The sequence below is a fragment of the Pundamilia nyererei genome, unplaced genomic scaffold (assembly GCF_000239375.1).
Source record: "Pundamilia nyererei isolate P.nyererei 1_Seehausen unplaced genomic scaffold, PunNye1.0 scaffold00146, whole genome shotgun sequence".
Taxonomy (NCBI): domain Eukaryota; kingdom Metazoa; phylum Chordata; class Actinopteri; order Cichliformes; family Cichlidae; genus Pundamilia; species Pundamilia nyererei.
The window spans coordinates 447,976-460,435 of record NW_005187547.1 but is presented as its reverse complement, the minus strand read 5'-3'; the positions used below and the strand labels follow the sequence as shown (position 1 = coordinate 460,435).

The 12,460-nt window shown below is 40.6% G+C and overlaps 1 protein-coding gene across 1 annotated transcript; it reads right to left on the bottom strand.

Moving 5' to 3' along the window:
* Positions 1-373: 373 nt before the first annotated feature.
* irx2a (iroquois homeobox 2a) lies at positions 374-6,283 on the bottom strand. The gene is made up of 3 exons (XM_005744618.1): positions 5,764-6,283; positions 3,987-4,392; positions 374-3,284 (listed from the first exon to the last, which is right to left on the bottom strand). Exons 1-3 carry the CDS (start codon positions 6,001-6,003, stop codon positions 2,398-2,400), a joined length of 1,533 nt encoding a protein of 510 aa, XP_005744675.1. The 5' UTR covers positions 6,004-6,283; the 3' UTR covers positions 374-2,397.
* Between the last annotated feature and the right edge of the window lie 6,177 nt (positions 6,284-12,460).

Sequence of the window (12,460 nt, the reverse complement as noted above, 5' to 3'; positions counted from 1 at the left end):
ATAATGCCCGATGCGTCCCACGGCTGTATTAATCACACTGAAAAATAAATGTGTGGCAGAGAGAGGGGAGCTGGGAGAAAAATGAAATAAAATAATCATCTCGTTTATCCCCATCAAGGTCCTGAATATGTGACCGAGGGAGATCCCCTGACCAGACGCTTTAAAAGAAAATGATTGTCCATTTAGAAAGAATGGATTGTGCAATCTGTGAGAACTCATAATCTTCATGAAAAGTGAGATTCATCAAACATCTCCCATCTGCAACTGACAAAACAAAAGAATAATGAGCAGAAAGAATAAAAAAAAAAGGAATAAAAAATGCAACAGGGTTAAACAGTGTTATGACTAAAAGAAAGACTGCCAAAGATGAATGTAATAGTTGGGAAAACAGTTTAATATTTTCTCATTTGAATAATGGATATAATACCCCACCAGTATATCTTTACCAGCGAGTTTTGATTTTATTTACATTCAAAGATATAAATTAGTAAAAGTACTCCTGATAACAAGATTGGGTCGCCTTTTTCCCAAATGCGTTTCAAATAAAAACCGTCCATAATATATATATATATATATATGTATGTATATATATTTACAAAACAAACGGACGATGTCAGTTTCCCATTTTTGCAATACAACTTGCATAAATTATAGGCATCGTTTCGCCATCCTTTTAAAAAAATAAATATCAAATGTAGGCTATTCCACTTTGAAGTCCTCAAGTTCACTTTAGTTCAATTCGGTCCACTTTGCGTCCCCAAGACACCTCGGTTTCAGGCCAAATTTTAGTTTTTATTTTCACACGTAAATATATACTGAAATAATATACCGTGGCAAATAAGCAAACTAGAGGAACCTGAGAAATAACATGTAAATCACATATAATGGGAGATCGGTTTCAAACCAGCATATGTAATTGTCGTCCAAATTGCCTCAAACAGAACGGCGGAAATAATACAATAACATTCTGACAAACGTGAGCTGAAGAAAAAGTCCCAGTCTGCGTGGGGCTTAGAAAGCGGTAGCAGCTGTCATTCCGACTAAATGGTGGCACCAGATCCGATTTGGAGTAAAGGTTATGTGGGTTAAAACGTGAGGCTAAGGGGTGGCGTCCTTTGTCGTTTTATAGTCAAAGCAATTGTGACACCTACCTGCAGACCATGGAAATTAAAAAAAAGTCCCACACGATCAAATGATCAATTTCGTCCACCACCACAGAAAACATGAACAAAAACACCTCTATACTGCAAGTGCTCATTAAAAATGAGGGGGGGGGGGGGTGTCTCTGCTTATACTGCTACTAAAACGTCCTTAAGCTATTCGTCGGCATGTAGGGAAAGCTTTAAATGTGCGCAAGGAAAGTAACCACCACAGCTACCTAAGTGACATTTGAAAACGTGAAGTTCCACGATGACTGCACACAGCAAACAAACTCATTTGTTTGCTTTTGGCTGACTCTGTGTAATTAGAATTATTCCAGGTTGAAAGATAAGGTCTTGGGCCCGCTGCGCGCGCGCGCACACACAGGAAACATTAAAAATAGGATTCCTGCTCAAAACTATGGCAACATTTTGTCTGCTTATTGGATTCACAGGGTGCCCACTGTGTGTGTGTGTGTGTGTGCGCGCGCGCGCCCGCGCGTGTCTGAGCGCATGGATAAGCTTATTTCAGGCCCGTCCTTCATAGTGTTGTTTTAATCTGTATCTGTAGACGCGATCTTGTAAGTTTTGTTTGCAATTGGCTTGTATGTTATATCCCTACTGCTTTGTAAGGCAAGATTGTTGCAAATAGAAACCCCGTCACCGGATTCTTATGATCCCGTGGGATCATCGGAAAGATCAAAATATGCGTAGTTTTTTTTTCTTTTTTAAGGGCTGGTGGGCAATTATAAATTGATTACTCCGGGAGATTACTGCAATGGAAACGAATAACAGGCCATAGTGCGCGTTCATTTCCTTACTGCGCTGAAAAATGTCCAACTTAATAAGTCATTTAGTCTCATATTCAGTCCTAAAATGTACTCTTCTTAGCACAAATGAAAAATCACGTCGTGTTAGCTGTTTCTTGTGAAAGATCGCTTGAATATGAAGGCTTCAGTTTGTTCTGTTTTGGTGCTATTTGTTTTTTTTTGTTTTTTGTTTTTTCTTTCCCGAAACAAGGCTAAAGAGTTCAGATCATGCTTTGGTGTCATTGCAGTGACACATGGAAGTGAAAAAGAAAACCAGTTAGTTTGCATTGGAAACAAGTGAGCTCATTTTACCTCCAGCGTGGCGCCATTTCCTTACAGGGTTGAATTAAAATACAAATTTAGGACTCAACACTAGATTAAATAAGTTTTCATAAGTTAGTCTCTCTCTTTTTTTTATTATTATGATTTTTTTTTTACCGCGTCATATTTTACGTACCTTTCTTTGCTTCTAAATTTGCGGTTCTGAAATGCTGTTGCTGCTGCTCAACAACAATCTGGTTTGGATTATTTTTAACGAGGGGAGAGTCTGGCCTGTGTTTGGGGTTTGTGCTGGCCTCCAGAGCCTGCTGAGAAGAACTGAGACCCTCGTTTGCAGCAGCAGCGGCAGCGGCGGCGGCGGCAGCAGCCAGACTCACTCCAGATGAATTAGTGTACCGCAGGATCCCTTGACCCTGCAGGGGGCTGAAGTTGCCATAGTTTGTGTAATTGCTATAAAAGGGTGAAGTGTAATAAATAGGTCTTCCGAGGATGGAGGGGGGCGGGTAGAGGGAGGGCGAACTGGCAGCCGGGGAGGCTGCGGAAGGCGTTGGGGAAGTGAGAAGTCCACCGCTGGAGGAGGGGCAATTTGGTTGCCCAGTTGACTGCCCCAGTTGCTGTTGCTGATGTTGGTGCTTTTGGTCCGAGGTAGCAATTTCCGCCAGCGACCACAATTTGGGTTTGACCGTGGGGTTAGGAGGCGCTCCCGAAGAAGGCCTGTTGTCAAGGCATGAGGAGGATTTATTGGTGTTAATATTGTTGCTACTGACGAGGCTCCGTGCTAAATCCTCGCGTTGGCTGTGGAGGTGGTGGAGATGGTGGAGGTGGTGGTGGTGATGGTGATGACTGAGAACTGGAGCTTCTACTCCGGTCAGTGGCGATGACGTGACGGGTTTAGGTGAAAGCTGAGCCCGCTGGTCGCGGTTTGGGTCCTCGCCGTCCTCTTCGCATTTGTCGCCGGCTTGTTCCGAGCCAAGCTCGCCCACACAGCTGACCTTCTCCCCGTCTGACTCTGCCGAGCAGGAGTGGTCCGTCAGGGTGTCTACGTGCAAGCTGATGCCTAAGACGAGCATGCAAATAAATGGAAAAGGGTTAGAAATGTTAAAGAAAGTGAGAAAGTCTCAAAAGTAAACTGTATAAAACTTATAAAGTCCATTAATCGTTAATACTTTACAGCCAGCCTTACTTAAATAGTGGTACATGCATCATTTATAAAGTAGGCTGGATTTAATGTATATTTTATACCATAACAATTGTACTGTCTTTTTTTTTTTTTTTTTTACATAATCATGCACGTCGACGTTTTCATCGTAACAATATTAACAGTCTAGTTTTATTGAGACCACTTATGGCTACTGCTATGCTCGGTGTCTGCTTGCCAGTGACCTGTCATTAATCACGCTTAAGAAAATAAAATGTTCCTTCTAACAGGTCATTACGTGTAGCTTGAGTCTTAGAACCTCGTTTTTCATTAAAAATTGATATCAATCAACGTGGCTACCTAAATAGTTCGTGGACTCGACTGTCTTGCAAACACATTTTAATTTTAAATATATATATATATATGTGTGTGTGTGTGTGTGTGTGTGTGTGTGTGTGTTAGAACTATAATTCATGTAACTGAGTTATAATTTCATCTCTTTGATATTTTGACATAAAGCAGCAGTGCAGCACATAACTTGTGAAGTAAATAAAATGGGCACCCCCTCCTTCCCATTCAACTCTGAATTGATCATGACCTGGTCGCCGGATAATACCCCACCTTCATCCTCCGCTGAAGCCTCGCTGTTATCCAGGGTTTTTTCTGAGCGCTCCACTTCTTTCCTCTCGCCGTCCCCGTCTTCTTCGTCCTCGTCTTCGCTCTTATTCCGGGGTGCCCATGTCATCTTATTCTCCTTCTTGAGCCTCCTCCGAGCGTTTGCGAACCAAGTAGAGACCTGTGTCAGGGTCATCTTGGTGATAATTGCCAGCATGATTTTTTCTCCTTTCGTCGGATACGGGTTCTTCCTGTGCTCCTGCAGCCAGGCCTTCAAGGTGGCCGTGGCGTCCCTGGTGGCATTTTTGCGGTAAGCCGGGTCGTTGAGCTGGAAGGGGTATCCTGGGCTCCCGTAAGGGGGATAACTCAACGCCCCGGCCATGCCTGTGGTGTGCGCGTCGTATGGAGAGGACTGGATAAAAGTTGGAGGAAAAAAGAAAGAAAGAAAAAGTCAAGAGCTGAGCTGAGTTAGACTGACATTAAAAAGAATTAAAAAAAAATTGACATTAATGTGGCTTGTACAAAGTGACTTATATTGAAAAACAATTTCCTATACGTTGGACATTACAAATTTATATGTATATATAAACTTTACATTTTGACGAATAATAATAAATGATAAGACAAAAATTACATCATAAGTAGCTATAACTGTATATGCTTTATTCAACAGTGTTTAAAAAAGTAGGCCTATAACCATTCCTTTTTGAAAAACGTGTCCAAACAAGTGAAAAATGACGGGACTCAAATATAAAAGTAGTACCAGATTTTATCTTCATTTTATATCAATTATATATTATAAAGTGATTTAAATATCGTCGCAGGATTTCGGAATGCAGTGGACTGTTTCATATAAACAAAGCATAAATAATAACTAATTGTTTAAGTATTATTGTTGTTATTGTTGTTATGGTTTAACCCACTTGTCGGGTTGAATCAAAAAGGACTAATTGTAAACAGGCATGCTGAACACATCGTGGGCAAAAGCAGGCCACAAAAAGCCGAGGAGTAATGGTTAACTAATGGTTAGGATCATTATCGGATTAACTAATAACAGGGTTCCCCTTTATATAGCAGTTAGGATAACAAAAAGGAAATTTTAATTTTCTTTAATCACCTATTAACCAACTCATTTCCTTTCAGTGGCTGCTTTTTGTTTATGGTGGCAGCTCCAATGTGTTAACATATCGTCTCTTTGCAGCATTAGAAATCCCATTAGCGAATCACTTGATGTGCACCTTTCCTAGAACGCTTGAGGTGCCCTGTGTCATTAACATTGCGAGTCATGCTTTTCGTGTTAAAATTTAGTTTATTTAACCAAGAATTATACCACCCCATCCATTCCTGATTTTAGTGCGTGGCTGATGAAGAAAAGGGTCATAGTTTGTGTTATATTCGATTTCTATGGCGCATAAAGTCGATGCTTAGAAGCCAGACGCTTAAAAGGCAATCCTAGGTATTCCATTTTATACAATTAACTGCGCAGGAAGTGTTAAGCGTCAATAAAGCCATTCCAATCTGCGGCTCACGATCAAAAATCCCATTTAAGCCAAGGGGGTCAAAGATTTTTATAGCGAGGACCCCTCTAGGAGGCCACCAGATATGAATGTATAGCACTCCATGGTAAAGTTCCGCAACTACTTTCTGTGGAGTGAATCATGACAAAAAAAAAGAAAAGAAAACGCAAACCGATTTATCGGCGCTGTTCGCCTGCGACTTTAAAACGCCGACAATCGCCTTCTCTGAAGCTTTATCATAAAGAAACACAAAGAAGATGTTTTACCATGTACGATGGGAATCCCGTGGTTGGATCCGTGGAGTATGACAGTGGAGTGGAGAAGCCTGCACCGGCCGAAGCGGAGAAAGCAGCTGACCCGGGATATGGGCTGAAGGCTGAGCCAGACGACGACCTCGCCAAGTCTTCGTTCCGCGGGGCGGCCAAAGCCGAGGCCCCGTAAGCCGGACATGAATACAGCGCCAGAGAGCCCGGGGGCTGGTAGAGGTAACCCTGAGGATAGGACATTGGTGAGCGCGCGTTAGGTCGCCGAATCCAAAAAGGGGGAGGAAAAAAAACGCACAAGGCGGCGGACAACAGCGGCCAAAATAATAAACAATCAACTCAATAATCAGCCGTGCAAACAGTCATCAGAGAGTGAAAATAAAAAAAGGCCTCCCTCCACTGCCCCCTTACTGGGAAAAACCCCCCGAAAGATCTGTTAAAGTGCCCACATAGAGGCAATGTGGCATGCGTCTTGATCCCCTAGCGTCCGATGTTTTTAGTACGCAGCACTATGAAGTGAGGAGTTAGGAGGGAACGAGCCAGTGGAGTTTCAGACACACAGAGCATTGGGGGAAACAGGAGCTGTCACTCTGGCTCATCTGAATATCCCATCCCCGCCCCCTTTCTGTCTGATAGAAATGGAGCCTCGGAACATAACCAAAGAATCCACACGGCAAATCTTAGCGTCCGTCCGTCCTATGAATAGACGTTTGACTTGGAATGAGGCTATTTAAAACTTTTTTTCACCCCCTTAGTATCAGACATATCCTCCAACTAAATGTTATAGTGATCCCAAATTATTAAGTCCAAGCCTCGCAGTTATAGCTCATTTTCCATTTGTTTCAAGAGAAATTCACCATGATTATACAGTCGACTCGCAACGTCCGTTTCAGTTTCATTATTTCAAAAACGGTTAAATCCAATTTAATTGGCTTTTTAGGCTGAGTATTTTTGCAGCACATGACATGCGCAGAAAGGGCGGTGAAATAAAAGTTCATCTGTTTTACTGACAGTATTTTTTTTCTTGTCGTTTTATTTTGCTTTAAAACTAAGTTGACTGTGGTACACGGTGTCTGTGTGATTAAATCCAATCCAATAACAACGGAAAGGCTGAGGAGGGAGATCGAACAGGAGCGAGAGTATAAAATGGCCAATGCTCTCCACTTGCAGCTGGTTATTTTGCCTGTAGTTCACAAACCGACACATCCATGAACGTATGTGTATTCCGATATGTAGGCGCTCCTCACGCAGTGCGCGCTCTGGCCTGCGGGAGGCGTACACCGCTCCCGAAGTTTCACTACTTAGCGCATCTACATGGCCTCCGCTTATTATTACAATTTCATTCATCACCAGTAATTACATAGGAGGTTGTGGTCTGTTGTCGCTTCATCAAGGGCGGTGTTTCCTCTATGCAGACACCAAGATTAACCACCAACTCCAACCAAGCTTGTTTACTTGGTCAGTGCGTTTGGATGCTCACCTGTACGCGTTGTAGTATATCTGTGTGCACTTAGGCCTGTCTTCTTGCTAATTAATGCATAGTCATTTGTGATTACACGCATTATGACCTCTGTTGGAGAAAAGAGATACAACACGCCGTGGCGACAACCTGAAACCAGTTTTGGAACAGACAGTCGAGGTGGCAGCTGTTGGCGGAAAAAAAGTGTAGCCTGGATTGGTTCAAATGAATGTGTATTCATCTAATAAGTTACTTATTCCTTCGCTGCATTGTGTTGTAAAAACAGTCTGTTCTGGGGGCATAATAACTGGGAAATAGTGATGTTTTGTGATCTGTTTGTGCATTTATATGGGCATCATTTTAACTTATTTCACTTGTACTAATTCGTCTATAACAGGTGACCTGTTAGCATGTGAATAATTTATATATAGGCCTCACACCTAATTAACATAAAATCTAATGTAAAAGAAGTAAATTTTGATTAATACTATATATGTGGATATTACTACTACTGGTACTACTACCAATAGTAATAAAAATAATAACAACTATCTGTTATAAATTACTCAAAGTGTCCATATATTTAATCATTAAACATATTTTTTTTAAAGAAAAAAGTGAACAAATCAATCACTTACACATAGTGTTGCCCAAAATGTGTATTTTCACATTTTAATAGTTTATAACACCATATAACTATACCGTTACATACAGTTATAGCATAAGGCAGGCAATTTACCATTTGTTAATTTTAACCACATGCTGTATTACTCTCATTTTTTTTTCAACAGAAATTTACATTTGATTATTCTTAAAATCGACACGACCTAACATTGTTGTCCTAAAATTCCATAGTAGCTGGACCTCTAGAACACTTTTTAAAAACTCTGTTCCCGGAAATACATACAAAATAAGAGTAATATAAGTAAAGTTTTACTATAGGTACCTTTTTAAATTGTTTTATTGTTTGACAAAGATATATATTGTTTAATAGATTACAGAACTACAGATTATTTACTACATCCTTAATTATTTCATGATCTATGTGAATTTTACAGAACGGCTTGTGTTTTTTTTCTGCACATGCAGTTGGTTTCCATGTTTCAGGCAGGAGTAATCAATCGCAGAAGCGTAAATGAGTGCTCTCAAAATAGATCGGGTCAAGATATTATTGACCGGGAGTACTGAGTGGCCCACACCAGGGGGCACTGTCTCCTCTACACACAGGGCATGGGCTAACTGTTAGTACTGTACCAACAAGTGTGTATATGTATGCATGGTCTGTGAGGCTTTATATCTGAAGGCATATACGATGGTTAAATTATATGCACGTGCATCTAAATCGTAAATGCAAGTCTGTGTCTATTTGGTATTGTGAAAGTACACCTGTTATAGCTGGTTAAAGTGCATAAGTTTGTGTGTCTGTGAGAGTGTGTGTGTGTGTCTATGTGGGCGCATGTTAAACTCCACAGTAGTGCATTCCAGGTCTCAGTTTCAGAAAGGCTCCAAAGATATTTTAGTCCCAACTTGATAAAGATACAGGAGATGGGAATGAAATGATTGACACATAGACAGAGCGATGAGGTAGACAGAGACAGGCAGAGAAAGACCTTATAGATCCAACAGAAATTAAAGTAGTGAAGAGGAATAGAAAAGCATGAGGTCAGACAGAAGCAGAGAGGAAAATGATGTGGACCTTTCAATATGAACTGAACACATCGCCAGTTTACTTGACTCCATTATAAAAGTACCTGAACACCATTTCCACGGACCATATACATTATTTCAAATTATTTGCATTGCTGTGATGCCGAGACCTGTACTATCTTTACTTTTATTAATAATTACAAAAGCATAATACACAAAAATATGTTTTGTGTTTTTTTTTATTATTCAATACCTTTTTATAAAAAAAATAGAGTTCAGGCCTAACTAACTGATGCTTTTGCAAATGATTGTTTAAAGGCTAAAAGTAGCTGTATTGTCTCTGCTCACTGATGATAGCCTAATATCAGGTGCTATTTTATAAGAAATCTTCTCTTCCCTTATGAATAAAAGAAACAATTATTGATTTCCTCTCTCCCAGTATTTCCCCTCAACAAAATTTACCTTTAAATAACAATGAAGTGGCAGAGTTACTTGTAACAATGATTACCAGCAGCTAATTCTTTTCATAGAGTAAATTGCTCAGAGTTAAACTAAATAGCTAAAGGATAAAGCCTTTATGTCATGATATTTGTTCTCAACACAAATGACTAAATTAATATTGATTTCTAATTTTTCATACACTCTTGAACCTCTGGGATATGGCTGCTGTAAACTTTATTTGTATGGTGCGCAATGAAAGCAACTATTGAGGCTTGTGTTCACTAATTGTGTACATTTGGGGAAGAGTTAGCTGCAGCTGGATAAATGAAGAAATATGGATGTATCTCCTTTACTGTAATTATCCGTAGCTCTAGGTGCATGGCAAGAGCTAGAAATGGACTTGTTATGTAGTCATATTGAGCTGATGTAAAATCAATTGAGTCTGGAATATAGCAGAATGATTAAAGGCAGAGTGCACTGAGTTTGTCCTCCCTGAAAAGCAGCTTTTGTCTTGTGGTCTGTCTCTTTTGGACTCATACTGGTGATTTTGTACTTTGGGCAGTCATTGTTGCTCATCTAATCTTGTGTCATTAAAAAAAAAAAACGGCGTAATATGCTCTAACAACATTTATAATCCCAAATTTAGAAACACGTTAAAAAAGCTCAAAATATTTTATTCTCTGTGGGCTGGAGAAAGAATGTTTAGCATCCCAAGCTTGCACAAAGTACAGCATATGTGTGTTTTTTTATGCTCATGTTTGTGCGTGGGTGTGCACAGGAAAGCAGAAAAACTGCATTGTGATCTTTCCTTGAGCAACTTAGTTAACTGAGCAGACTTGAGCTTTATGTGATCAAAACAACTCCTCAAAACTCCCGAGATCAGTTTGAAAAAAAAAAAACAACCCAAAAATGACAAAAAACCAAAATGCTGAAGTACACGACTTTGTTTATCTGTCAGTGTGTCACAATTGTTGAATTTTGATGCGCTACTACAGTTCGTCTCGTTCCCTTTTTCTTTTTGTACATTGAGGGGGAGGGGTCAGTAAGGGAGGGGGCAACTCATGGCTGATGTGAGGGGTTGGGTGGCAGGCTGGCGACAGCCCGTCGTCTCTCTCCCCGCCTGGCATCTGCCCACTGCTGCCAACCCTCTTCTAATCAGCAGCCGTCCATGTGCTTGGCAGCAAAGGGGGTTTCAAATCAGCCCCTCGCCCCGAGTTAAAAACCCTAAGCCCTATCACTTTGTAAACGGGTACCTTTAGGGTGACTGAAACAGGGACGCCTCTGATGTGCTGAAGTGGAGAACATCGGTTGCCACGTTGCTTCAAATACATTATGCTGCTAGCGCTGTTGTTGCTGTTCTTCTTGTTTATAAGAAACTAAATCAGTAGAAAGCTCTTTCTTTATAGGTTTGATTTGTCTGACATGCTGCTAACTGACATGCATGTTGGAGGAAACTGTTCTCAGGCAGGAAAAGTGAAGAAGTAAACCGATGGGCTTGAAGTGTAATTCCTCCTGAAAAAAAGAGAAAGAAAAGCAGGGAAACAACAACTGTGCTTGTACTGAAACACAAGTCTTTATTTTGCTTTTATTTTGACATGCTGTCTGAGTTGGTAAGACATGTCGAACAATGCGGCTGCTATCTAATTCATGGTGAAAATGCCTCCCAAGTGCTGTGCTGCAAACTGCAAGAATAGAGGTTCTTCACTAAACACTGTCTCACCAATTCAGAATATTCAACATGAAGTAGTATACGACACAGAGTAGAATTTAAACAAGTCACACGATGATTAAACCAAAACTGTTAGATGTGAAAGTCTTCTTACTATTTCCATTTTACAAATGATCATTTCAGAGTATGTTATGTGGTCTATAAAGCGTAAAGCTACAGGGCTCATTCATCTGCAGGCTGGGGGATTTAGGTGGAATGGCTTTTGGCTTCAGAAGTAACAAACACAAAGAATGGGCTATGTGGAAGAGGAAGAAGAAAAAAAAAGAATCCACAAATTATAGGAATTATGTGCAGCATGGGTTTCAAACACACACACATCCAGACAGACTGATTGATGAACGAAATGAGTTGCCGAAAATCAAAGGGGGAAATAAAGGGAGACACAAAGGGGGAACAATTTGAAATGGACTAACCCTCTCCAGTGGCTCTGTAGCCAAGGGTCGGGCAGATAGGGTTGCCTAGAAAGAGTCTGCTGACAGCCAGTGTCACTGGGCTTTGTAATCATTGTGCTGGACCTGATAGGGTTACTAACGGCTAATCCAGGCTGACCTTGGTTAGGTGCCCTGATTGAGGATGGCTTTGTACAGTTGGGACAGCTAACAGTATGACGGTGATGCTGACATATAATGTCTGCGTGGGGACTTGCCACCACAGCTCTTTTGTTGTGCTATCAAGTTGCAAGTCCCAGTTACACACACACATACACACACACAGACACACACACAAATGTTTTTCTTTGTTTTTTTTGTTTCTCTGGGTGGAAGAAAGGTGGCATTTAAGTTGTCACAGGGGAGAAGGTGAATTTGTATCTCAAAGTTCACGAGGTCAACTCTTGTGTTGGATGGTTTTTGCATGACAAGTCCAACTGCGAGGAAAATTTTTGTTGTTGCCACGTAATTTGCGTGTCTGAGGTGGACATTATGAAAACATCGCCACCCATCTGTGACGTTTCTGCAGGAGTATCTCTGCGACATCCCCAGATAGATACAGCATTTCTGTCCACAGAAAGAGCAAGAAAAGGAAGCGACATTTTGTATTAGGAGAAGGGAAAAGGAACTTGTATAACTCTGCTTTGGTGGCAACAACACGAGAAAGTGACTTTTACATAAAATTGCATGCATTTTTTTTACAGTCACCAAAATTTTATGTTGAATAAAAACACATATGAGTGATGTTAGATTAAAAACTTTTCAAAATATTCTTCATGTATAACCTTGCTGCCAACTGAATCTGTGCTTGTGTAAAATAGATGTAATGTAATCTAATAAGACTGGAAGAAAACTCCAATTAATCTTAAACAACATACACACATCACACACATCCACAAGCATCCATTTCACACACAGAGACACAAAAAAACTCAGGCACACACACACAAACATACACACCTTCAGGCTCCAACTGGTGTGAAGGCAGGGGAGAGA

Bases quoted from the DNA above. Each gene is read 5' to 3' on its own strand.
- irx2a (XM_005744618.1), bottom strand. From the start codon at position 6,003: ATGTCCTATCCTCAGGGTTACCTCTACCAGCCCCCGGGCTCTCTGGCG. The intron at 4,393-5,763 runs GTAAAACATCTT...ACTTTTATCCAG, and splicing joins CGGGATTCCCATCGTACATG to TCCTCTCCATACGACGCGCA. The intron at 3,285-3,986 runs GTGGGGTATTAT...TGCTCGTCTTAG, and splicing joins GGCTTCAGCGGAGGATGAAG to GCATCAGCTTGCACGTAGAC.